This window comes from Lutjanus erythropterus, chromosome 2 (genome assembly GCF_056507025.1).
Source record: "Lutjanus erythropterus isolate fLutEry1 chromosome 2, fLutEry1.hap2, whole genome shotgun sequence".
Taxonomy (NCBI): domain Eukaryota; kingdom Metazoa; phylum Chordata; class Actinopteri; order Lutjaniformes; family Lutjanidae; genus Lutjanus; species Lutjanus erythropterus.
In genome coordinates, this window is record NC_139318.1 from 40,021,847 (window position 1) to 40,048,372 (window position 26,526).

Below are 26,526 nucleotides of genomic sequence, written 5' to 3' on the forward strand. Positions count from 1 at the left end.
ATGTGTGATTGCTCATATGTGATGGCCAAGGGCCAAGTGGCCAAGCTCGACTTCCTCTCACCTTTATGTCATTGCTAGAAGCTTCGTGTCAGCTGTCTCTGAATGAGGAGGCAGTGTTTTGTGATGTAGGGCTATTGTTGGTTCAAACGCCACCTGGGTGTCATTTTTAACAGCTTGTTGTGTCAGTACATAGGTGGACCCCAAACAGCCTATGTAAATTCACAAATGGCACATGCACTTTGGTGGTACAAAAGTTTTGGTTAAATTAAATTCATGCAAATAGGTCCAATGTTTGCTGCACAATCAGCCATGTGTTTTAGCTGCCGTTTGGCCTCTGGTAGAAATTCATTATTCAGCTGGTCGTACCATTTTCACAGTATGGACTCAAGTCTATGTGAATACATCTTTTTCAGTGTGGCTCAGGTCTGATCCAGACCTGGAGAAATTCAAGCACAACAACATGTAGACCAGATTCTTCACTTTTTAATTGCTCCAAACCAGCTCAGGGATTTACTTGGCAATTAGATGAAAAGACTGTGAATGTGACACTATGCAGCAAGGCACGGCACTGGCCAAGTACACATGCAGGGTAGGGAGGGTTACTTTAAAAATGTATAAAAATGTATTATGGTACAATTAAAGTTAGCAGTTGGTCTGTGTAGCGAAGGTTAGTGGTTGGTCTACGTAATTAATAGTGGTTGATCTGTTGACTAATATTAGCAGTTGGTCCGCGTAGCTAACATTAGAAGTTGGTCTGTGTAGCTAACGTTAGTGGTTGGTCTGTATAGCTAACATTGGAAGTTGGTCTGTGTAGCTAATGTTAGAAGTTGGTCTGTGTAGCTCATGTTAACAGTTGGTCTGTTAGCTAATATTAGCATTTTGTCTGTGTAGCTAACGTCTGTGGTTAGTCTGTGCAGCGTATGTTAGTGGTTGTTCTGTGTAGCTAATGTTAGCAGTTGGTCTGTGTAGATAATATTAGCAGTTGGTCTGTGTAGCTTATGTTCATAGTTGTTCTTTTGGTAAACATTAGCGGTTGGTCTGTGTAGCTTATGTTCATAGTTGTTCTGTTGGTAAACATTAGCAGTTGGTTTGTGTAATAATGTTAGCGATTGGTCTGTGTAGTTTAAGTTAGCAGTTGGTCTGTGTAGCTAATGTTAGCGGTTGGTCTGTGTAGCTAATGTTGGAAGTTGGTCTGTGTAGGTAATGTTAACAGTTAGTCTGATGGCTAACATTAGCAGTTAGTCTGTGTAGCAAATGTCAGTGGTTAGTCTGTACAGATAATAGTAGTGGTTGTTTTGTGTAGCTAACGTTAGTGGTTGGTTTGTCATGAAATATTAAGGTAAACACAGGTTTTATCAATTAAGGTTCCATTCTATTTAGTTCAAACACAGTGAAAGTAAATGAAGCAGGATATTAATTAGTGTCATTGCTAACACCTGTGTTTACCCTACTATTTCATACCAATATGGCTGCTTTGAAAAAGGTCTGTTACTAAAAAAATATATATAATTGATTCCCTATTATTTTTATTTTTGCAATGGATTATTTCAGTTGAAATGTGTCCAAAAATGTTTTTCTCTCATGACAGATCACATATTTTTCATCCAATAAAGTTTGACATGAATTTTATTTCAGAGATTATGTCTTTTGATCAAAAACATTATTATTATTATTATTATTATTATTATTATTATTATTATTTTACCTAACACTTGTGACTCATGATTATTGGGAGCATCAATTCAGGGTCAAAATTGCTCAATTTGTTCTGCAACTAATGCCTTATGTCACTGGGTTGTTTGTTTGTTTGCCGATGCTAAGACTTTCAGCCACAAACACATAAATAGGTTTAAGCTCCGCCCCGTCATGACGTCACAGATCACTTTCTAGGCTTGGAGAGCCACTGTTTACTTTCCAGATAGTTGTTGTGTTGTGAAATACAACACATGTTTGAGTTCTTGTGAGATTTGTTGCGGATTTCCTTTCAGAATGTGTTTTTTTCTCGATCAAACCTAAGATTATTTTTCTGTCACTTGTGCCCGATCCCCACCCCCACCCCTCGGCGGGGTTAACAGAGCCCGCCCCCTCTCCTCTCTCCCCGGCAGCCTCCGCCTCTCTTCCCGGGTCTGTCATCCACACCGCCGTTGTTGCAGCCATTTTACCGTGGAGCGTCGGCACAGCGGCGACCGGAGGATGCCGAAACAGCAGCGTTGAAAGGTAAACCTGCCTTTTTGTTGAGCACTTTGATTCGCGTTGCCATCGTTCGCGTTCCCGACTCAGTAAATGACGTTAGGCGGGATAATGTGTGGCGAACGTTTGTCCAGGCCGGCCGGAGGGGCTGAGGGAGCCGACACAACTAGTAGCAGCTCAGACAGAGGAAGGATCGCTGGGAGAGTGTTTGGCGGCCCAGGGTTGTCGCTGGCAGTTCACAAGTCTGTGTAAAAAATGGCGACGTTCACCAGACCACTCAAAGTTGTAAATAGGGCTCCGTGTGGGGGGTAGATGACTGTGTATGTGACTACAGTTTAACGGTACTGGTCACAAATTCAACTGAGTCTTATCAGTGCGTTCGTTAGGGGGGCGCTCGAGAGCGATACAACGACGTAGGTTTGCGCACGCATTGTAGCTAAGTCCTTATTGGCTAGGCTAGTTTTTAAGAGCTCTGGAATATTTTTTTGAAGTATAGTTACACTGTTTTGGGTTTCTTTGTTCTTAACCACTGCATAAACATAGCAGTTTGTGTGTGTTGTTAGTCGTACTGCCCGAAGAAAGATTTTCTTAGGTGACTTGTAAGGCTGCACAATTAATTGCAAAAAAGTTTCTTTTCAGTTTCTTTTCAGCGAACATGAAACTTGACACTAACTGCATCACATATCGCAATTTCAGTCGCAATTAGTTGCAATATGACACATTTACTAAATCAGGCTAGTAGTTGTTAGTTAAGCCATTACTTGACTAATCATCACATCTTTGGTGATATTAGCTAATTTAAAAGAGCAGTGTGTAGGATTTAGTGCCATCTAGTGGTGAGTTTGGAGATTACAAACATCTCATCTTTCTGTCCCTTCCAAGTGTGTGGGAGAACCTACGGTGGCTAGGAGACTTTAAAAAAATGCGAAAAGCTGTATCTAGAGCCAGTGCTTGGGTTGTCCTTTCTGGGCTACTGTAGAAATTTGGCAGCCTCCACGAAAGAGCACCCCAAACCTCTGTAGATATAATTGGCTCATTCTATGCTAATAAATCCACGATTCTTGTGTTAGCATGATTATGTGTGCAACTAGATGATTAAACGTCATTACTCATTCTAGTCAGCACCAGAAATACTTGACGCTGAAACTAGGGGCTGCAACAAATGATTATATTTATTATCAATTAATCTGATTATTATATTGTCAATTAATCGATTAATTGTTTGGTTCATTTAATGTCAGAAAATGCTGAAAAATGTTTTCTCCACAACCTAAAGATATTCAGTAGATTTCAGTAGATATTAGATCATCGAAATAGTTGCTGATTAATTTAATAGTCAATTAATTGTTGCAGCTCTAGATCAAAGAATTTATTAATATTTCTTTAATATAGTGGTGGTTAACTGTTGCCTCTAAGATGATACACATCCATTCCAGCAGATGACAGCTCCCCTCTCCCCATGCTAATGCCTGTATGGCCCAGATGTTACTAGCAAAATGGCGCAGATGATCAGGTAAACCAGCGTGGTTTGGCAAAATTGTGATCTAGAAATTTAAAATAATGTTGTGTGTAGACTGTGTCTGAAAATAAACTGGCATACAACCATGTGATTCAGCACAGGTTGGTGGACGTTAACCACCACAGAGAGCAAGCTGCTTTTATGCTGCTAATATTAGCCACATTGTGCGGCAGCTAATGTCGGCTCCAGGTCAACGTTTTGAGCCTGATTGATCTAATAAGATAACTTATATAGTAAATAGCTGACATGTTTTGTTGGATATTGTGTAATGTAGTCATAATGCACTGTGCAAAGTGCCACACATTTAAGCGGCATTTAAAATATAATTTAGTCATTGAATATTATGATTGATGCCTTCAAATGACTCTTAACATGAGAAAAAAAAATTCGGACCCTGTTTTGCATAATCAATTAATTACTTTACTAACTGTTTTCTTGCTTTCAGACTAGCTTACAGACAAGTTACCTTGCTAAACTTGCTTCTCAACCGCCTGATGCTCTGTGTCCCCACCTGAACCCACAGTGTATTCATAGTTTCCGGAGTCAGACTCCTGGTTGGAGCTGTTGTAAATCACCTTGGTACTGTATTCCCGGTTGTGAAACTGTCCACTGTTGGTCTGGGAGGCTGTGTCTGCTGTCTAACAGGGTCGCTAACTGAGCTTACTAACTAATAGCAGCTACAGTACAGTTAACAGCAGCACACCACTGATTTCAATGTTAAAAGAGAAAAGGTCTGTGTTGCAAAGATTACCTGATGCTTTCATCCCAGGCCTAAAAGTAAGGCCAGCTTCTCAATGGAGTTTTTTGGACTTACTTGCACCATTTAATGTTTCTTTGTTCTTATAATTTGCATAAATGTCAGTTTGTGTGAGTTGTTAGTGTTGTTTACCTGTAATCTTGAAACACAGGTCTTGATAGATTCATGGCTAAATACTAGCCTGTTTAGTAATAGGAAATCATTACTGACAGTGCTGACATTTGAAGGAATGAAGAGCCAGTCCCGCCTGGTCCTGTGCCACTGTGCTGTGATTGGCCAGTACTATTGTGCTGTGACTGGCTGGTACTCATTGCCTCAATGTTCTTTGTAGTTGCCCGAAAGACTTTATAACATTATGAAAGGGTCTTAAATCTGCCAAGTAGTTTTGGTGCCTAAACCTAACCAAGTACTTTTGATACCTAAATACAATCAAACAGTTTTGGTATCTAAACCTAATCAAGTAGGTTTATTTCCTAAACCTAACCAAGTAGTTTTGGTGTCAGAACCTATTGAACTAGTTTCCTTTCCTACACTTAACCAAGTAGTTTTGGTGCCTAAAACTAAGCAAGTAATTTTGGTGCCTAAACCTGATAATGTAGTTTTCTCTCCTAAACTTTTCCAAGTACTTTTGGTGCCTAAGCCTAATGATGTAGTTTTCTCATCCAAACCTTACCAAGTACTTTTGGTTTCTATACCTAAAGAAGTAGTTTTGGTGCTTAAACCTAACAAAGACATTTTGGTGCTTAAACTTAATTAAGTTGTTTTCTTTCCAAAACCTGACCCAAGTACTTTTGGTGCCTAAACCTAACCAAGTACTTTTTGTGCCTAAACCCACCCAAGTGTTTTTGGTGCATAAATCCGAACCAAGTCCTTTTGGTGCCTAAACATAACAAAGTAATGTTGGTGCTTAAACCTAACTGATAACTTTTCTTTACAAAACCTAACCAAGTAAATTTGGGGCCTAAACCTAATCTAGTTGTTTTCTTTCCTAAACTCAGTCAAGTAGTTTTGGTGTCTAAACCTAACAAAGTGGTTCTGGTGCTTAAACCTAGGTGTGTTTTTTTTCCCAGAACCTGTTCAAAATAGTTTTGTTTCCAAAACCTAACCAAGTAATTTTAGTACTTAAACCTAGCTCAGTGAAGTGGTTTTGGTGCTTAACCTAACCAAACTGTGACTGAAAACTGAAAATATTTTAAACTAATTAATCAAATTCTAGTCTCCTGGGTAAAAGTCCTCTGTTTGATCTGTTTATCCACTACGACCTTTTTAATATTCATAGAAACAAAACCTATATGCAGGATTTCTATTACAACACAGATGCTTCGTCCCAGCCCTCGGCATCACCCTGCTAGTGCCAGGAAAAAAACCACTCTATTTGTACACGGGTCCTGAGAGAGCCATGTGACAGACTGGTGCTAGCATGTTCCTGGCTAGCTAACATGTTAGGCATTGCCTCACCAGTTGTAGTTGTTCACAAGCCAGCCGTACAGTCCCTAGGTCGCCAAGACTTTAACACAGCTCATTTTGCACAGGAAATTATTATGTTATTTGTTGGTCTGACTTGGTGTAAAGGCCTGTTATAAAAACAACCCACAGTGGACACTCAGCAGAGTATAAACCACATTTCCACATTGTCATGATAACTTAATTTTGGACATGGTTAGTATTTAGAAATGTAGCAGCTTGTTGGAAACCAGTCGAACAATGTTTTACAGGTCAATTTTACCCTTTTAGTACTGTCCCACAATGTAAAATCCATGGACCAGCTCACTAGAAGGTAGTAATTGCTATTTCTGCAGTCTGAGCTAACCAGGTGGGTTCAGTCTTGAGATAACGAACATTTCCACCAGGCTTGAGTGGTATCAATTTTTTTAATGCTTTCATACCTTCCTGGCATTTCTACGGGTAATTGTGTAAAACAGCTCAATTCAACTCTGCTCACTTTTGTTTGGCTTTACTTCAGTTAGTACTCCTTCAACATAGCAGGAACTGATCATCACAGCAATGCTGTTCCCACAGCTGGGAAACAACACACACACACACAGGAGCTCTGCTTTGGTCTTGAGAAGCTGCAGCCTTTATTCACTGACAAACTGAAACCTACACTGTGCTGCCAGACTGACAACTTGACTCCTCACCCTTTCCTGCACTCAGCACACATTGACCGTTATGCACTCTCACTCAACTAAAGTTACACACCTGCTACGATATACTACTTTGACCAGTCAGTGGTCTGCAATGTTTGCTGGTTAAAATTATCATTGGCACTGAATCTAAAGTACCTACAAGCCATCTTCCTGTTCCGTCCTATCTCTGCTGAGAGGTGCATATGCACCGTAGTGACCAAGAAGTGGCAGGTAAACAAACCATAGCAAAATGGTTAAATTCTTGTAGCATTTCACCCTCAGTGCAGCAAGGAAAAGGATTATCTGGCAGATTCGTAAGGCACACCATGCTTATCATGGCAGACAGTCAGTAATGCACTCACATTTGGAGGAGGCATGTTGGACTTGTGTACAATGCGCACTTGGACTTGCATCTGCAAGATAGCTTGTTTGCTTGCTTGCAGTTAAAAGCCAAAACCACCCTATCTATACCTGCATGCAGGATTCCAGAATCAAGAGCAAAAGTTATGGCTTGAATGTCAGTGTTTCCCATACATGTTTTTATTGTGTTGGCGATCTGACACAATAAAAACATGGGCCACCACAAATTAATTTTCTGTTTTTGGATTTGTGCTTCTCTCTCTCTCTCTCGGTCGTGTCAAGAAGGGAACCCTTGATTGTTTTTCTGCTCAGCTGTACAGAGACTGCCCCCTGGTGGTTCAGCAAATATTCCTCACAGTCCACTAGCTCCACATTATGTGTGTGCAGTGGAACTGATGTTTCTACTCAGTCCTGGCTCTGTAAATGGGATATAAACACTGGCATGGACATAGCGACACAACGCTATTTCAGACAATCAGCAACAGGTGGCATTCATGCGCAGGACATGGGAAGGGGGACGGGAGATGAGGGGAGCAAGGCTGACTGTAAACTGACTGGGGTGTTCACACCAAAAGCGAAGTGAATATTCGTCTTATAGTACTCGCGTGAGTTTGATCGCCAAACCGTTTGGGGAATAAGTGTTTTTATTTACATTACTTATGTGGGTGTTTATTCAGCCCTAACAGACAGCTGTAAGATAATGAGCAGCATGTTAACAGCTACAGCCGGCAGGCACCAGCTGCGCGTGTGTGATTATTTGTGTATGACCCTCTGCTTGCACCAGAGAAGCTGGTTCCTTCTGTTTTGTGCGTCCTGTCTCCCTTCTTTCCCCTCTCTTCTCTGTATGTTCACTAAGTAATTTTAAAATACATTACTCCTGCAGTCAGCAGTCAACAGACAGAAAGACAAATTGGCTTACTGTAAACAGTTGAGCGCGGGTGGCTTCTCCGTGGGTTGCTGCTGCAGACAGGTTGAGAAGCAAGAGGGAAGATAAATCTGCTTTTTATTCCCAAAAGTTTGAAACAACTCTGAGCTCTCCTCCTGCCAGAGAAAGAGTTGGCGTTAAGGCTGAACGATTTTGAAAAAATATCTAGTTGAAATTATTTTGACTAATATTGCAGTAATAATAAGTTTTTTGACACACATTTTGCCTTTGAGAAATATTGCACCCCCTGTGATTTGAAAATTGCAGAAAGCCATATTGCGATTTCAGTAAAATTTGGATTTATTGTGCAGCCTGTTGGCATCAGAGCAAAATCAGCGCGACTCCCATGTCTCTTCCTCCAGAAGCTCTGCTCTGTCCCTGGCTGTCTCCCCCAAAGCTCCCTAGCTCTCAGAAGCTGTCTGTTAGTCCCGGGCTCTCTTGCATTTTCGTAGTGATAAAATATTAGCCTCCCTCATTGGGGCTACCAGTAACTTGCCTTTAGACTGCTCTTCATTATGCCATATTGCTCAGTTGTTATTGTTGTTTCCTTAGCAATGCATGTTCATGAGTTTGAGGGGCGGACCTATTGAAGGAGCACTTAAGGGAGGGGGTCTATTCATTTGGCTGTTATGTTCACAAACCATCTGTCTTTCTCCAGCATGACTCATCTCACCTTTAATTACAAATTGGTCAATACTTTATGCTGTTTTTCCTTTAGTAAATCAGGCGCAGGGTGTCATTATAATAAGCCATCCTTTCATCCTTCAGTCATGTGATGCCTACCATGGGGTTGGACTCATTACCGTCACCACCAGGGTTGAAAAAGAACTTTTTAACATGTGAATATCTAACATTCACAAACAGAAAAATATTCAAATTCACCATCAACTTAATAGTAAATCATTATTTTGTACCAGCCACTTTAATATTTTACCAGCATTTGGCTGGTGGCTGCTGTTATTTTCCAACTCTGGATCACCTCATATTTTCTTATGTAGTACTGATGCACAGATGGGCTCTGAGTTCAAAATTTTACACCTAAATTGTCCTTTCACTAGGGTTAGGCTGATGGATGACGCTTTTTTGCATTGCGATGGCTGGCAGGCATCGACCATTGAGCCCTCTATCTCAAATACAGGAGGCCTTTAAATCACAGTGTTGCACTGGTAGTTTGTCTCCTCATAGTTGCCATAGAGTTGTTGCCCAAGTTCTGTTTTTGACATGTGGGAAAGAAAATAACAAGAAGCTGTTGCTGCTGTTCATTGCACTATGGTTCCATGTCATGTTAATTATTTTCTTCTTAAACACAACTAAGTTCTGTGGTGCTGAGATGAAGACCCCTTTAGACCCACCAACATTATTATCTTCCATTGTGATGTTTCACTGTGGACATTGTTATATGTCAATTTAGAAAGCATCACCCAACCTTACCACCTGTCACACTCCAACGTAGAGACCCACACCTCTACCTGTCCCTGTAGTCTATATTACCTTTTGAATTATGATAAGCAGTGCAAGCTTTCCAGGTCATTTCTTTAGGGTGTGTTGTATGTTTTGTGTTCTTTTCATTGTGTGCAGTAATGTCACTGCAGCATGTCTTGTGGCATTCAAGCAGCAAAATTTAAAACTGTTGTCATTAACTTTGCAGGAAAGAACAAACAGATTTAAATAATCAAAGAAGTTGTGCTGCTGCGCCTCGTGCATGAATGTGCATATAGTGACTCCCTCTCTCAGAATATTAATTTTTGTGTTCCAGCCTGCCTGTGTAACTGCAGTCTTTGCATTTCTTATTTGTAGGGCCTCATGTTTTTCCATTGCTCAGATCAGTGCTGTCACACAGGGCAAGTCAGGAAGTGATTGGTCAAAATACTTGATGCAAGACATTGTGGAATTGCCAGTGGACAACTAACAATACGGAAAAAATGCTAAATCATCTCAGAAGACATTCAGTGTTGGATTTTTCATCATGGATTTATTTTACAATGTTTCCAAAAAAGACACTGCAGTCCCAGGCTGGTTTACAAAATTTCTGAAAGGGGTACTGGATCACCAGAGTCGATATTGTATGCACAAAGGTACTTCTATTGTCAGCCTTTCATGCTCAGGTTACTTCGGGGCCAAGCCCCTTCACTTTTTCACCATGAGACATAATTATTTGGGCAGTGGCGGTAAACCATGATCCAGCGGGAACAAACTGCTTTGTCACTGTGGTAAGAAAAAATCTGTATAACCACAGCCTAATTCTGTTTTACCAATCTGTGGTCTGCAGTGTATTCATTCCACGATTTAGTAAATGCTTAGCTTGCTTGGAACCTCAAACAAGGTGATACCAAAAAAAAAAGTTCCCAGTCCTATCCACAACTTTTGATGAGGGAAAACCAAAAGAGAGCAAGCAGAGTCAGCTTGAGACAAGTGAAGTCGTATCATGCAGTTTAAACACAGCAAAAGTGCTTTATTTTGGGACTCTGGCAGAGCAGCGACTTACTTAAAAGCTGTGGCTTTCACCTTGCCTGTGAATGAAATCCCGCTTTGACTAAGCATGTTCGGTGGTGTAACTGGGAAACTGGGCGTTCTTGTCGTCATACCGATGGAATATGAGATTGTGGTGTTTTTGCATCTTTAACAGTATCTGCTGCCTTGCCTTTGAAATGCAGCTCTGCTCGTTCACCGGAGCAGCTTCGTCTGTTCCTGTCTGTGGCACAGAACTTTCAGTGTTGGTAGACTAATGCTTGTGACATAATGCTTGCTTGTAACCAATCACATAGCGCTGTGAGCAAGACGTTTAATGAGACTTCACAGTGGTTTCTAAAGACAGAGAGGGGGACAGTTACATCAGGGCCAACATAGCGATTTTTCAGTTGAATAAAAAAAATCTATTACACACAGCAGAAAGCATGACTAGTCTGCTTGAAGTAGATAGTAAAATGAGCCTGTTATTTGCCAGAAATCATGCATTGACCAATTATTTCTAACTGTTTAATAAACAAAAATGTATTTTATGTATTGGCTAAAGAAACTAAACACAACAATATGTGACCCCCCCTCATACAATTCTTATTTTTTCAACAAAAACGTATTGCACTCTTAGACACTCAAGTAAAAAGCATGTCTGAGACGTTTGCCATCTAGACAGGGCTTCAACCAGACGACATAAACCACTGTTTCCTCTACCATCCCCACACCCGTGAAAAAACAAATATTGTTTTTATTTATTTTGTGAATTCTGCGCATTCAGACATTTATGTTCCAACACCTTTTATTTTGAAATGTATTTGTTTCTGCTTCCTCGCCTCTCTATGTTTCTGCTGTTGTTGTGGCTCAGACAGCACAACAACTTGGATCGTCTCTCTTTCTTACATGATGTCCTGTCTAGTTGATGCTAAGGGCACACATTGTACTGCTGTAATGTCGGTAAAGACTTGTTTCAGTAATTGGCTTGTTCTTAAATTTGCCTTGCCAACTCTTAAGGTAACTAGCTAGCCCAGCTAGCTTGCCTTACGGTGTTAACTATGAACACACAGTTAATATGGTTACTGCTGTAGTTGTTTAGTATTTGTACCTTCTCAATAAGTATATGCTGATCTCATTTTACAGTCCTTAAATATTTGTAGTTGATGCTGGCTGTCAGTAACAAGTTGCAGATCAAACTGTTGACTCCGGTTTCTCTCACCAGAACCATGTAGTGGTCGGTTTTCCACAGCAGTGTGCTGTGAATGAGAAAGTGTAATGAAAGAACATTGACTGAGTTGTACCCGTGAATCCTGTGAATGCAGGGCTGCTTAATATGATAAAAAAAAAGTCATATTGAAATTAGTTGACTGAAATGGCAATATGATATGATTAGTGGGACCATTTTTGCATTATTCGATTTTGATTGTTGTTCAATTGATTATTTCGATTGCCTGTGATATAGTAACTTGGATTGTTAGGAAGTAAATAAGTCAACACAGGAATGCATAGGGAAGTGGGAGCAAGTGAATTGTCTACATAGAGAAATGAAATGACATAGATGTATGAAACAAGGTAGTGTTTTGTTTTGTTTTTAAGATTAATTGTGCAGCAGTAGTTGGTTATAATAGAAAATAATCACTCTATCCTAAAATGCTGTTGCTTTGCTTATTTTAGTAAATACAAAGTATAGAATATTTTTAAGTTTCAACGGGCTGCATACAGTAATGAGCCATGTTGTTGCGGTGGAGCTGTATGTGATGCTGTACTGATCAGGTGGATTTTTAGTAGAAACGTTTTATTACTCTTTAAATGAAGACATGAGCAACATATTTTGACAGTGTGAAATTGTATGAATTAATCATCTGATTAGATGAATTAAAACAAATGTTTGTTCACCGTCAGTAAACTGATCTTGCCCAGACTGTTGGCAATAAAACTCAGATTAAATAGACTACTACTGTTAAAACCACCAGGAGAGTCTGGTACAGGCTGACCATGGAAGCTAACAGAGATCTTATTAGCGCTAGCTTGAGACCCAGACAAAACAATGCAGCTTAGCTGGCTCATCCAGCACCCGCCACGTGTAAAATATAGCAGCTGTGGATGACCGCTGGAAGTCAAATATGTTGTACTCAAGTTCATGCTCTGTTTGTTCAACTGTTTTTAATAAATTGCTATTAAACACATTTGGAGAGGATTTAAATTGCTATTTTAGTTCTGTTGTTTTCATTTTGGCGCTGGTGATTTTCCCTTGTCGCTGACTAAGACCTCTTTGGGGGACGGCAAAAATTCCTCTAAACAGGAAAAAACCCAGTTATTCTGCCAGACCATTCTGCTCTGATTCTAGATTCTTAAATATGAATATTGTCTGGTTTGTTAACTCATCTATGACAGTAAACTGAACATCTTTGGGCTGTGGACAAAACAAAACAGTTAAAGACGTCATATCCTGTTTTAGGAAACACTGATCGCCATTTTTTGCTATTTTCTGACATCTTGGACCAAACAATTAATTGACTTAATCAAGAAAATAATCAGCAGATTAATCAGCAGTTGAAATAAGCTGCAGATTAGTTGCAGCCCTAGAAAACACTAGCATGGTGCTGAGTCTGTCAGTGGATAAATAATGTAATTTGGGGTAAATGCACATTTTATTTTGGACTGAATGGCGCCTCATTCAGTCTGATTAAAGTTGCTCACCGAGCACATACACCTGAAATGTTTTCGGGCTTCCTTGAACATCCATGTTTTTCACAGAGTGTGAGCATTACACAATATCCATATAAAGGGTGAGTCAGTGGCGTCGTCAGGCCTGTTCGTCCAAGGCTACAGCGCCAAATGTTTTATGACCTGGACAGGAGAGGGGAGAGGAGGACAGGAGGAGCGAACAGAGGAGATGAGGAGCGCAACAGACAGATGAGACACCAAAAGAGTATCAGATAGACAGATAAGACACAGAGTTAACACAGTTTGTCACAGTTCAGAGGGAGCCTTTGTCACACAATGGAAGCAGAAGCTATGAGATCAGTGTTGGTCAGTTTTCAAAACTGGACAAAACACTGGAAACATTAAATCTAGTAATGACTGCTTCGTCAACATTAAGGCTCTTATGTTTTTTTTTCTTTGGGTTTTACACCCATTTCTGAAAATAAAAATAATAACAAAGTTGAATGCACAGGTAGACATTTATATTTTAAAGCACATGGGCGCCTAAACCATTCAATTTAGTGGCCAGATGGTGGCCCACAGTGTGAATTAGGGTTGCAGAATTAATCACAATCGCAATAAAATCACAATCTGACCAAGTGCAGTATCCAAATCGCAGAATCAGAACCAAATTGCAAGAGAAAACAGTATTATAATGAGGTACTGTTGTGCTGCATTGATGACTTGGCCTAAAAATCTTTGTTCTCCAGATGAAGGAAAACATGTTTTTTTGGTACACACCTCAATAAATATCACATCATTACAATTTTAATGTTTTTCCCCAGTCGACATGGAAATTGCAATGCAGAACTAATCTTTTCCATTGCTCAGATTGCCTATCGCAATTTCAGTCATAATAATCGCAATATGACTTTTTTGTACTAAATTGTGCAGCCGTAATCTGAATCTGGATCAGTGTAGGTCGGTGCAGAAAATACAAGCAAAAACTTTTGCTTTTTTGCATGGATAGTCATGCTGGAGTGCTGGAAAAAGTCTTTGGGTCAGTGTGTGTCACATGATCCTGCAATGCAAACTGTGGCCACCAGGACAAAGTTTGTAGTTGCTGATGTTGTCAGGTCACATCTGCTCAACCAATCACGGTTGATAGCCCTGCCGTCAACCCCTGAAAGTATCTGGAACTTGAATTTAGAGCTTGGTGCAAATTTTGTTTCAGGAACTGTTTCAGAAACAAGCGGAGAACAGTGGAAATAAAAGCAGAAGCTGCTGCATTGGACACGTTTTAGGTTGCATTTCAACAAGTTCCTGCAGTAGGAAAAGGGGCTGCGTGTGCCTCAACATATTTAAGATGCACATACATACGGTTTCCAACAGTAACTTAGACTGGATCTGGCTTCTAACCTGCCATGCTTTGTATCTAGAGTTCCAGCTTTGGTGCAGCAAATGAAATGCCGCTTAACCACCAGTTAACTGACCAATCACAAGCGTGTGTGGCGGCTCACTCTGATTAACTGCTGTGTAACCACATGACTGCAGCTGCAGGCAGCAGCTGCATTTCTCTATGAAGGAAATCTGCAAGAGAAACGAAACTGTGTTCACATAGGAGCCAGAATTGCTTTTGATTTGGTTACCAGTTATGGTTGGGTGCCGTTCGCATTTAAACCAGTACCGATACCCAACTGTACCTTTTTTCTGTACTTTTCCTTCCCCCCTTCTCCCCTGCCAAACCCATCCCTACAACCTGCAGCTTGTCAGTCTGTCACCAGGCTGTTGTTTGTGTCTCAGAGGAAGCACATGTGATGTCCTTCCTGTTAGGTTGTCGTCACTACTGCAGGGTCTGCATACTCTGTTTCCCGTGCAATTCATGCACTATTGGGTTCAGACTACTCTCACATCTCATACTGTTCTAGCATCTGAAATAGCACATTGCCAAGAATTTTCAGATTAGCTGAGTGGTGACTAAAGTTAGCATCCACCAGGCTAGTGAAAAAAAACGTTATCTGCCCCAACTTTTCCAACTAGCTAATTAATTGCTTGAAGTTGCTGTAGTTTGTTGAGTCGTCCATGGAGGGTTAAGGTTAGCTGCCGTTGCTGCACAGAACTTGCCTTTTCAGGCTATCAAACATGGTACACTGAAGCTCTTCAGCGTTTAGATATATTTTGAGTTTGACCAGGTTAGATCTGTTGCCCTCAGCAGCTTTGCATTTTGCATCACAAATATATCAGCAAGTGTTGTCTGCGCTGAGTAGGGATGAAACGGTATGAAAACACAGTGTTTTATATTGAAATCCTGTCAACAGTTTGAAATAACAACACGTCCTTTTAAACAAACCCACTTAATTGCTGCACCAGCTTCTGGAAGACTGTTGCTAACTTTGGTTGATGTTGGACAATATTTACTGTGAGTTTTTCAAAGCATGGTAATCACAAACAAGCTTATTACAATAATTAAAATTTGAAATGATTTTAATCTGCAGGAATTTGCAGTTTATCATTAAACTGATCATCATTTCATCCCTACGGCTGAGTTTTGAAAAGTGTAACCATAAACCACACTTGCAACCACTTTCAGCTCGGGCTGAATGGTTTTGAAAAAATTTCTGAATTGTCATTGTAATTAATATGATTTATGATACTAGAGGGAATGATAATTGTTACACCATTATTCTCATTTTTATTAAAAAAGATATTAAAACGATTATGGTGTGACTTTTTGCAGGGATCTGTACCACAGATGTTTTCTTAAGTCTGTAGAATATGATGTGTTGGCCAGCGCATCTCTGCAGCATGGCCATATTTAATTGAAATTAAATAGTATTTAAGTATTTTAACACACATTTAGTGCTTTTAACAAATGTTGCGCCTCCTGTTGCCCGATTTGAAAATTGCAGTGGGCCACGATATGATTTCGATAAAATTTCTAGTAATTGTTCAGTGCTACTTTGAGCTTCTCTTTGCCCCCACTCACTGTCACTTGAACAAGCTGTGGAGGGATGCAGCTCTCTCTTTTTCTCTCTGTACCCTGTGACCCAGATGTGCTCTCAGATCCTGACATTTGGCGCAGATTGAACGTGAATCAGTGCTTGGGGGTTGTACCAGGGCAGTTCAGTTGTTACCCCTTAAAAGTACAGACTTGGCCAACCACACACTCTAAGAGGTCACGTGTGAAAAATTGTTGTTTTCACCTCAAATTATGATTTTTTTTTTTTGTTTGTGTTGTTTTTTTATAAATGCAGTATAACAGTTGTCTCGTGTTTTTTTCCAGGTGTGGTGGTGTGAAGTAGGTTCTTTATGTAGGCTTATCTAAAAGTTTAAGCTAATATGTAAAATTTCTGCATTAAAATGTCAAAAAGCACATTCTGTATACTTATATACTTAAATTTAGGGATGTACTAATTGATGGACCAGAGACCGGAACCGGACGGTTATCAGTGTGACTGGCCAAGACCTGTGATGGACAGGTCAGCATATCTGATTCTGTACTGTTCAAATTCACGATGGTCACATCATGCACGCAGTGACACAGACAGTAACGTCACTGCCACCACAGTGCTGGTCACAGCCACACGCTCAAACACATGCATGCGTGAAGTCGGTGTCAGTGACAGATAAAGAGAAAACACAGTCCACAAGGACATGGAGCAGCTCAGTGGCAGATGGTGTGGCCGAACAAAACTAAAATTTCTCACACTTCAGGCTAATATTAATCAGAAGCAGACTGCTGTTCCCAGACTGACAGTTAAAATCTCACCTCCTGTTCTGGCTGAAGAATAAACAACCTGTATTGATCCGTCTCCCTGAACATTTTCTCATCCACACTAGTTTAACTTCTCCCTCTCCCTGCAATATTTTACTACAGAAAGCTGTTGCACTGGGCGCATCTCCGGTTTGTTTACATCTACTTCCACAGAATCACGTGAAATCACTTTTCTTACAATATAAGATATCAAAATTGGCCAGAATCAGAATTGGCAGGTCCGACACTTTTAAAAAAAATTGGAATTGACCAAGAAAATTGTAATCGGTGCGTCTCTACTTACGTTACCCAAATGTTTCTGGCATATGACAGAGAGTCAGGAATTACGTTGGCAAATGGGACTAAACATAATGCGATGCATTACCTCGTCTGTGAACATTTCTGTCTGGTTGTGTCAGATTTTTATTGGCAACGGTTGTTTAACAATGAAGAAAACGACTCCCATGATCCCATGCTACTCCAGATGTCATCAAAGTACGTCTTTTGTTATTGTTTTATTGTGCAAGAGAGACCACTAATGGCAGAACTTACATATAAGTTCGTTGATACTTGGAAAATGTTGCATGTAGCTCTGAAATAACCTGCAGCTATGTCAACTGCCTGCCATGTCAGAAAACTGTTATGTCATTTGTTGCTATTTTTCATGAGTGTCGCTAGCTAGCTTGACCTTGCAAGGCAGCTGGATTCACGAGATCATACAAAAATCCATTTTGCCAGGCTTCAAAGTTCTGTTATCTATCTCAAAAGTGTAACCCTTATATCAGAACTGGGAGTATTTCCTCAATGAGAAGGAGCAAAGAACTGTACTAAAGATGATTCTCTCTGCAAAAGATGTTTTTCCCGGTGTCAGACTTGACAGGTAATTGGTTCATCATCAACCTGCGAAGTGTTTTTGAAAGTGCCTGCCCTTCTCCAAACAGTTTCTAAGGACGACTTCCCAGACGGTTTTGTGTAACAAATCATCTGGCGTGTCAGGGTATAGCTAGCTAGCTATGTGGGAGGATTTTGTCTGGCAGTCGATGACCACAGATCTATTTGAATTACAGAAACTGAGATGTGGCAGTTCAGATTCAGTGGTTTGAACCAGGCAAATACTGTGTGAAAAGGCTTTGTTTGACGCACGAGTGTGTCCGAAAAGTTTAGCATGGATAAAATCACGCCGAACACCAAGTTAACTGTGTTAAACATCAGTGACGATTAACTGTAAATGAATCATGGTTAACTTGTGTGTATCAGGAACTTCACCCTGAAGACACCGGCCTTAACCTTCAAATCCATCCCCCCTCCGTTCATCCCCCTTTCTCTGCCTGAGGAAACTGCTAATGTAGAGAGTCCCTGTGAGCGTCATACAGTCATGGTGAATCATGGGAAGTCGGCTTGTTTGTAATGTCCAGACAGAGATCCTTGGTATGCGAGCCTTTTCTTTCTCCTTGTCGTCTTTTGTCTGGCTCTTCATCTATCCATCATTTACTCCTTTTCCCGTCTTCTCTTTCAGTCCTCCATTCTCTTTTCTTCTTTTTGTCTCTTGTTCCTCTCCTCATTCTGCACGTCATTCTTCTTTTTTCACCTTTGACTGACAATAAGAAATGCATCTTACACCTTAAATAAGCGCTGCACAATTAATCAAAATATTATCAAAAACGCAGTATTTCCAGGGCAGCGTCCCGATCACAGAAGCAAATTACAATTTTTTGGGGAAAAAACAAAACGGCGTTATAATGAGGTACTGTGGTGCATTTTAGAGCAGAGAATCAGGGTCAAATGTGGAGAAAATAAGAGGCGGGGAATCATAAATTTGAGGAGATAATTATTCATGTCATCCTTATCATTTTGTTAAAGCACTGAATTGGATCGTCTTGAATTTATCTATACAGCATGTGGCTTTAGGCACTTAAATGTTTTATTTTCTTAATTTGCTGTGGTCATGATGTTTTTGGGCGTCGGCCTGTGGGCAGTGGTGTGTAGCTCTCTGTAGCCGTTGGTTCCAATAACTCACAACTCTAGTTTAATGTTTTGACAGATTTTTTAGTTTTGAGCCCAACTCAAAGTCGTAAGTTTTGAAAAAGTTACCTCCTACCAGATAAACTCATTCGATAAAATGAAATCTTTGAGTCTCAGAAACCCCAAGAAGTTGAATTTAAAAAAAAAAAGAAGATTAAATGCATTGATATGGAAGTGAATGATACTTAAAATTCTTATATTTTCAATAAAAAACTTTTGGGCACAGCTCACTGTAACCAGTTTGAAATACATATTTTTGTTTGAATTCATAAAACTCAAAGATTCAAGATTATCTAAAGAAGGAAAGTAAATCATCTCAACCAAAGATTACAGGTCAGCAAAACTTTAAAGTGTATCTCAAAAGTCAAAACTCTATTGTGGTACTTGAAATTTCGAGTAGTCTTAACTATTTTTTTTTTACAGTGTGAAGAAATTCTCATTCTCCAACAGTAAACATGTGGCCTATATATCGTGCTTTAAAAAAGTGTGTCATAGCCTTTATCTATGACTTTGTGCCTTTTCTCCAGGCATTTCTTTTTTTTTTTTTTTTTTGGCCAAAAATGTCTCTTTCGATTGTAAAGGTTGCAGACCTCTGACCTAGACAGTAACATTAAGATGTTAATGGCACCTGCATCAGCTGTTACAAACGAGAGTGGCTGAGCGGCACGCACTGCAGCATTAAACGACTTGAACCACAAACCCTGTGTCAGCTCTGCATCCTGCACAGCGACGTCTCCCCTCTCAGAGCCGATGGTGCAGCAGAGACGCTGCTCTCATAACATAAACACCACGGAGGACTCCGCCTCCCCCTCATTTTTTATTCTCTTACAGAAAGGAGACTGTATGATGCTTTCAAACTGATGAAATCATTAATTAATGAAGTTAACTTTTGAAAATAAAAAGGCTGCGGACCATTTAAGTGCCAGTTAGTTTTCATATTGTATTTTTTAGGGAAACTGGAGCAAGAGACTGAAAATTGTTCACCCTATTAATTCAGTCAAGAATATATTCTGAATCAAATTTAACAAAAGGACTCCCACCTCTAATGTAGCCTGTGCGTCATGGTAACTTCCAAGTAGAATAATTCTTGAGTTTTAGGGAGGATGGCTGAGTGCGAGCAGCTGCAGACGGATACGATCAGACGGGCACTTCAAAGCTTAAGATTTTGATGCCTCGAGAATCGTTTTATCAAACCTTAACCTTCTGAACAGGAGTCGAATCTTACGTTAACTTGCTAAGCCTTAAGCCCAGTTCAGACCAAAGCTTCACAATGAGACGAAACTTTGTTGTTGCGGGGAAAAGTTGCCGCAGTGTGAACTTGCACGTGTCGCCTGTGACTCAGCTTGTCAAGTCATCAGTGGCTGATTTTAGAACGAAAGGCGCATCACCTGTTTCAGTGGCAAGAGTGAGTAATGGGTTTTGGGTGGAGGAGGAGGAGATCACTTCATCTCCACTAAACCACACTCCCACCACAAACTAACAAAAAAAACTGTGTTTTTGCCATTTAGTCAATACTAGAAATGCAACTGTCACAAGTAACTCACTATCACTGCGCTTATTATGTAAATTATTTTCAGCGCCAAAAAACTGAACAGCCGTCAGTTAGAATGGAAGTACAAAGAATTGTTGCAATGGAGGTGGTGCACCATCTCGTCCCATCGCATTAGTGTAAACCGGGAGGTTTTCAGAAAGCTGCAGACCAGCGGATTTCAAGTAGTTTCAAGTTTCAGCTCATCTCGTTGCGAATCCGTGGTCTGAACTGAGCTGAAGGCTGGAGTGCAGCTGAATGCTCGGTCAGACTTGAACTTGCAACAGGATCCTGTCGCAGGTCTCCTGTATGTAACCAGGAAATATCGAGCAGAGTATCGGGTAGCAAGCGGTCTGGGCTGTAGCGCTGGTGTCACTGGGCAGGTGATGATTTCCTGAAGAGACAGCTGCCAGTCATCCACTTGATCCAATGCAGTTGTGTTTAATAACAAATAATCTTTATTTATTTTATAGAAAAAAAAACAAGTCAGTTATGCTGAGTAGTGGCAGGGTTGTTGGGGTTCATATTTATTTTTAAAAAGGTGTTTGATACACTGAATCAGTAGGTTTTCTTATCAGAACTGTCACAACTTAACAGAACAACACAGCAAACTGGATGCTCTAGAATAAACTGTCATTGACTGACCTTTCTAGACTACACTATTGGGGTACGTCAAGGTCCATTTTAGGGATCCCTGTGGTTCATTGTAAATATCCGTGATTTTTCTTTTTCCTCATCTGTGCTGATGTCCAAATACAAATGTATGCAGATGATACAGTCATATATGTTCATTCTAAATCAAATTAAACAACTCAGTGGAGAAAATAACTTTTTCACTCATGTTTGTCTTTAAATTTGTCCAAGACTGTCGCCGTGTTATTGTCAATCAGATGTCAGAAACTAGTCCTTCTTAGACTACAATTTCTCCCTTACTAGGATCTAAGGCTGTTTAAAGTATTCAGGCTTTATTGCTGAGTTGTAACTTATATTTGAAAAAAAAAATCATACCAAGGATATTTCAGAGAAAGTCTAATGTAGTAGGACTGCATGATTTGTTTTTGTTTTTTTTAAAAGTTGTATTGCAATTATTTTGACTTAAATTGTGATGCAATATGATTAGTGGAAATGATCAGTTTTACATTATAATTTTCATGTTCACTGTTAAAATGGTGATGATGTGATATTTATTGAGGTCTGTACCAAACAAACATGTTTTCTTTCATCTGAAGAAGTAGGGCATCTCTGCAGCACTGCAGTGCCTCATTATTATGCTGTTTTCTCACATTTTTCCTTTTTCAAAAAAATTGCAATTTGGTTCTGGAACTATGATTTGGCTTTGGCATTTTTATTGCAATTGCGGTTAATTATGCAGCCCTAAATTATAGTTAAATAAATTTTAAATGTATTTGTAATTTCTTAAATACAGGGTCAGCTGTGATGGACATGCACTCTATATCATCACATCTGTCTAATTTTTTCCACCTCCTGGTCTCAGCAACACCTGGAGCAAATTTCTTCACATTTGTTGCAAACGTCATGATTAGAATTTGGGTGTCAAAGGTCGGATGTCAAGGTCAAATTAAATGGAGCACTTGAAAAGTCAGAACTGTTCTTCTTCATGTTTTTTTCTTACCAGTAAGATTTAGTCTTGTTATAGGTAAAGAATCTTGATTGATCGCAGCATCCTTTGTTTTGCTGCTGCGAATAAAAATGATAAATGTAGTATTTGGCAGTTTTCCTTCCTAGAGACTCTCATGAACTACCAGGTCAAGTTTTTCTTATTTTCTGTGTTGGAAGAGGATCCCAGGGCATTGTTTCCCAACGGTCCTGGTTGCCATGGCAGCTAACGAGGCTCATTTAGATGAAGGGTATAAAGGTGTGGAGCCGGAGCTGAACTGAGAGAAGGTCGCAGCGGCTTCTGCTCGACGGCTCAGAGTAACGAGCCAGCTGGGGTCGTTCTCTCAGCGGACATGCAGCTTTACTGTTTCTTAATAATCACTGTGTTCCTGTGTGTCGCGAGGTGTCTGATTACACTGCTGCTGACAGTAAACTAGCTTCTCCCCCGAGCATTAATCTACCTATTAAAAATCTCCAGCCTGTGTGTTCACAGCTGCAGCAGGACGCGTTCATGTTAACATTTTATGTTCAGGCAGGTCTTATCAATAACGGCGTGCAGTGAGCTCAGCTGCAGAACACGCTTTAGTATCTGGATCGCATTTAACGAGCAGTCGTGAGGTCAGGAGGTCACAGCATCTAGAGCCAGCAGAAATGATCCTTATAGAAGAGAAGAAGATGATGTTTAGAAAACTCAAGAGCCAAACCTACCAGAACTAGGACTGTACGATTAATCACAGTATTATCAATATTGCAATATGGCCAAGTGCAATATCTAAAAGTGCAGAACCTGAGCCAAATTGTTATTTTTTTGAAAAAGGAAAAATATGTGAGAAAACATCATCATAATGAAGTACTGCAGTAGGGCTGCAACAATAAGTCAATTATTAAATTAATTGCCAAATGTTTTGATAATTGATAATCAATTCCAGCCTCCTAAATGTGAGTACTTTTTGGTTTCTTTACTCCTGTATGACAGTAAACTGGATATCTTTGGTTTGTGAGTAAAACAAGACAAACAATTTTATGTCGTCATCTCTGGCTTTGGGAAACACCGATCAACATTTTTCACCATTTTCATCATCTTAAAATAAAATAACTATTAATTCGGACATTAATCAACTATGAAAATAATTGTTAGTCGCAGCCCTGTCCTGCAGTGCTGCATAGATGCCCTGACCTAAAAAAATCTTGTTCTCCAGATAAAAGAGAACATGTTTATTTGAAACAGATCCAACAAATGTCACATCATCACGACTTTAATCATTTTTTTCATTAAAAATAAAGATAGTTATGCAAAAAATAATTATTCCCACTAATGGTATTGCATATTGGAGTTTCACTAAAAGTAATCACAATATGACTGCTATTGAATCATGCAGCCCTGACTTAAACATGTCTGCACTAATGTGGATGAAATTGAAAGCAATTTTTTAACTTTTGTTATGTTTTTTCATACACACAATGCTACCACTTTACAAACATATCCAGCTTGGATGTAATAGAATTTAATTGTTTGCATATGAACATATAAACACACCTTGGACCAGTGGTTACTGGTTTTGTAAATTTTGTTGTTGTTGTTACCCGATTGTTGTGCGCTCCTCTCTTGCACGGTGTGCCATGTTTCTAGCAGTTTATAGATGTGCATGAGAGTTGTGCACGCAGCCCCGCTCCACAGGTGCACTCGCTGTGTCTCGTCTCTCTTCTCTCTCCCCTCCTCTCTGTACATTCACAATCATACATTGCTCCTCCACATGGACAGAGAGACAAATTAGCTTACTGTAAACTCCTCCATGGGTTGCTGCTGCAGACATGTTGAGAAGCAGGAGTGAAGATAAATCTGCTACTTAATCCTAAAAGTTTGAAACATAAACTGAGCTCCCCTCCTGCCAGTAAGGAGTCGACAACAGGTCTGTCCCCTGCTCTCTCCTCCAGAGCTCCCCAGCTCTCAGCAGCTGTTTGTCAGCTCTGTGCTGCAGCTCTACCCCAGTCCTCTCCATACTTGTATTTTTATAGTGATAAAATATTACTTTCCCTCATTGAGACTACCGGTAACTTAAGCCTGCGAACGCACTGGATTCAGCAGTATTACTCAGTTGTTACTCTTGTTCCCTTGGCAATGCGCATACACAAATTTGAGGGTTGGAGCTACTGAAGGACCACTAGAGGGAGTGGTGTTTTTGGCTGATGTGTTCAAATACTAACTGTCTTTATTCAAAATGACTCGCCCAAACTTTAACATCTTTTGTTTTAAGACAGAAGTTTTCCTGTTGTCTCAAAATTTACCAAATCTAACTTCCAAGTAGAACCATCAAACTCACTTTGTTATGAACAGGAAAATATTAAGTCCTTAAAAAAAGGAGTTGTAATTATATAATGTTGCAAAATGCATTGTTGAATGCATTGAGAATGTTCCTCTCTGTGATTACGTCTAACTGAATGCTTTCTTTATTTTTCTGGTAGGACTAGAAACATGGCTGACACGGCGCGAGGTCCCGTGGTTGGCCGGCCATTGGCATTCGCCAATGAAGAGCGGAGAGCGGTTCACTCCTGGTCCCGGATCTCGTCAGCTGGGCACAGCATCCTCCTTGATGCTCTGAAGATCCTCAGCCCAATGTCCCGTGACCTCTCAAGCAGCGAGGACCTGGTCAGCTTCCTGCAGGACCTGAGTGAAGAGGGCCACAAGCCCACCGTGCTGCGCAGCAAGGACGTGTACGGCTACCGGTCCTGCACCACCCAGCCCCTGACACAAGACATGCTGAAACCACCCAATAAGAACGTCAGACCAACCGCCAAGAGGAGAGCGAGGAGGCCCCCTGCCAAGAAGAGAGAGGTGCACCCGTCCTGGAACCTCTCTGAGAGCAGCAACCCCAGGATTCGAGGAATCCGCCCTCCAGAGCTGCTGGTGGACCAACATGCCATCGTCTGCAGCAGGACACCCAGTCGGACTGTAGAGATGTCGCAGGCACTGCAGGTGCGGCCGTGTCTCAGACTTACCAACATTGAAGGCCGGTCCGGCTTCCACACGGCCAGACTTCAGATCCACACTTCCTGGGACTCATCCTCTGAGGCGCCCTCTGTTGGCTTTTCACAGCAACAGCATCCTCCAACGCTTTCAGGAATACCTTTGCAGCCTTCTCAGAACGGTGGTGTGGCGCCCACCAAAGCTGTGGCCTTGTTCAGCCAGAAGAGCCAGTCCTGTCCCCTCAGATTGGACGGCGCCCTCATCGGAGATTCTGCTCCAGTCTTCTACGCTAATGGCCGGGCGTTCCCAGAGACTCACACAGAGCTGACCAGCAATGGCTGGCGGAGCAACGGCCTGCACCGGGATGGTCGGGGCCACAAGGAACTGGGCATCCCGACCCGGCAGAGAAATGGCTGGAAGGAAAAGAACCGTTTTAAATGGAAAGTGATAAAGGTGGATGACTCTCGCTCAGTGGCTGAGGCTCGCAGAAAAGCGCAGAAGATCCTACAGGTCAACCTGTCTCCTGTGATTCAGATCCAGCCTCTCAACCACGTGCTGAGAGACTTCAGATACCAGAATAAATGACAATTGCCCTTCAAACCCACACACATTGTTTCGTTTAGCAGATGTTAGTGTTTTACATCCATTAGCCTCTACCTGGCTGAGCCCCAGTGTTCATAGCAGACGTCTTACATGGGTGTTTGTGCTCTCTGCTGAGTGTTGGAGGTAGAGAAGTTAGAGAGAAGTTCTGGTTCCTGACAGAGGCACTCGGGATTAAAAGTTAGGTGATGCTTTTCTCAGCAGGCTGGGAAATGACTATCGGCCGAATGCTGGTACATTTTCACTGTCAGTACTACAACCAACCATCATCCTGCTTTGAGTTGACTGGCTGCTAGCCGATGTTGCTGATTAATTCTGGGACGCAGCATCCACTGTGACTGTTAGGTCAAAGGTGCATTTTCTGCCCTTCAACAAGGCACCGCGTGTGTCTCGCAGTTGTTCGAAGAGTATTTATAACGCATTTGAAGCGTAGCACCGATTTGTTAAAAAGTATTTTTTACTTGGACGACCAGGTGAACTGGTGGATGAGCACGCCAGGTTTCCAAAGTCTACAGACGAGCAGACGTGGTGGTTGGTTGGTTCCAGCAAAACAAATAAACTAAACAAAAGGAGGGAAAAAGAGAACCATGCTTAGTTTGTCTTCCTTTATTGTATTTTTGTTGTTTCCACTGGAAATTAGGAAGTTTCTGGGAGCGAGTACAGCAGGGAATCAAACCCGCGGCCCATACAGAGAGATCGATACCTGAATGAATTATTTGAACTACAGTCCTTCACAAAGTGTTCCTTTTGGTTTAGTTTATCCAGACATGGAGAGTATTTTTGACTGTTGAGAAGATTTGATGTCTGACAGTAAAAAAAAAAATGTGGAAATAGCTGCAGAGAAAAGGAGTGTTTGAAAGAGGACTCCATTCCATGAAGTGTCCGTAGTCCACCTCCATAATTTAAGAGGTTTTACACCAGATACAAAAACACCAAGATGTGCACTTGGGCTGGGAAACAACCATCAGCTGCTGGTCTAATGCTGCTCATGATTTACTTTTGTCCAGTAGATTTTCGTACGATACAGGCAACCAGCTGTTCTTTGGCTAATTTAACAATGTTTGAG

At 40.8% G+C, this 26,526-nt stretch overlaps 1 protein-coding gene across 1 annotated transcript; it reads left to right on the forward strand.

Annotated features, from left to right (window-relative positions):
• The first annotated feature begins 2,061 nt into the window (after positions 1 to 2,061).
• On the forward strand, positions 2,062 to 25,635 carry ccdc71 (coiled-coil domain containing 71). Its single transcript, XM_084739542.1, has 2 exons — positions 2,062 to 2,217; positions 24,359 to 25,635. The coding sequence occupies exon 2, from the start codon at positions 24,369 to 24,371 to the stop codon at positions 25,443 to 25,445; it is 1,077 nt and encodes a 358-aa protein (XP_084595668.1). The 5' UTR covers positions 2,062 to 2,217; positions 24,359 to 24,368; the 3' UTR covers positions 25,446 to 25,635.
• Positions 25,636 to 26,526: the final 891 nt, after the last annotated feature.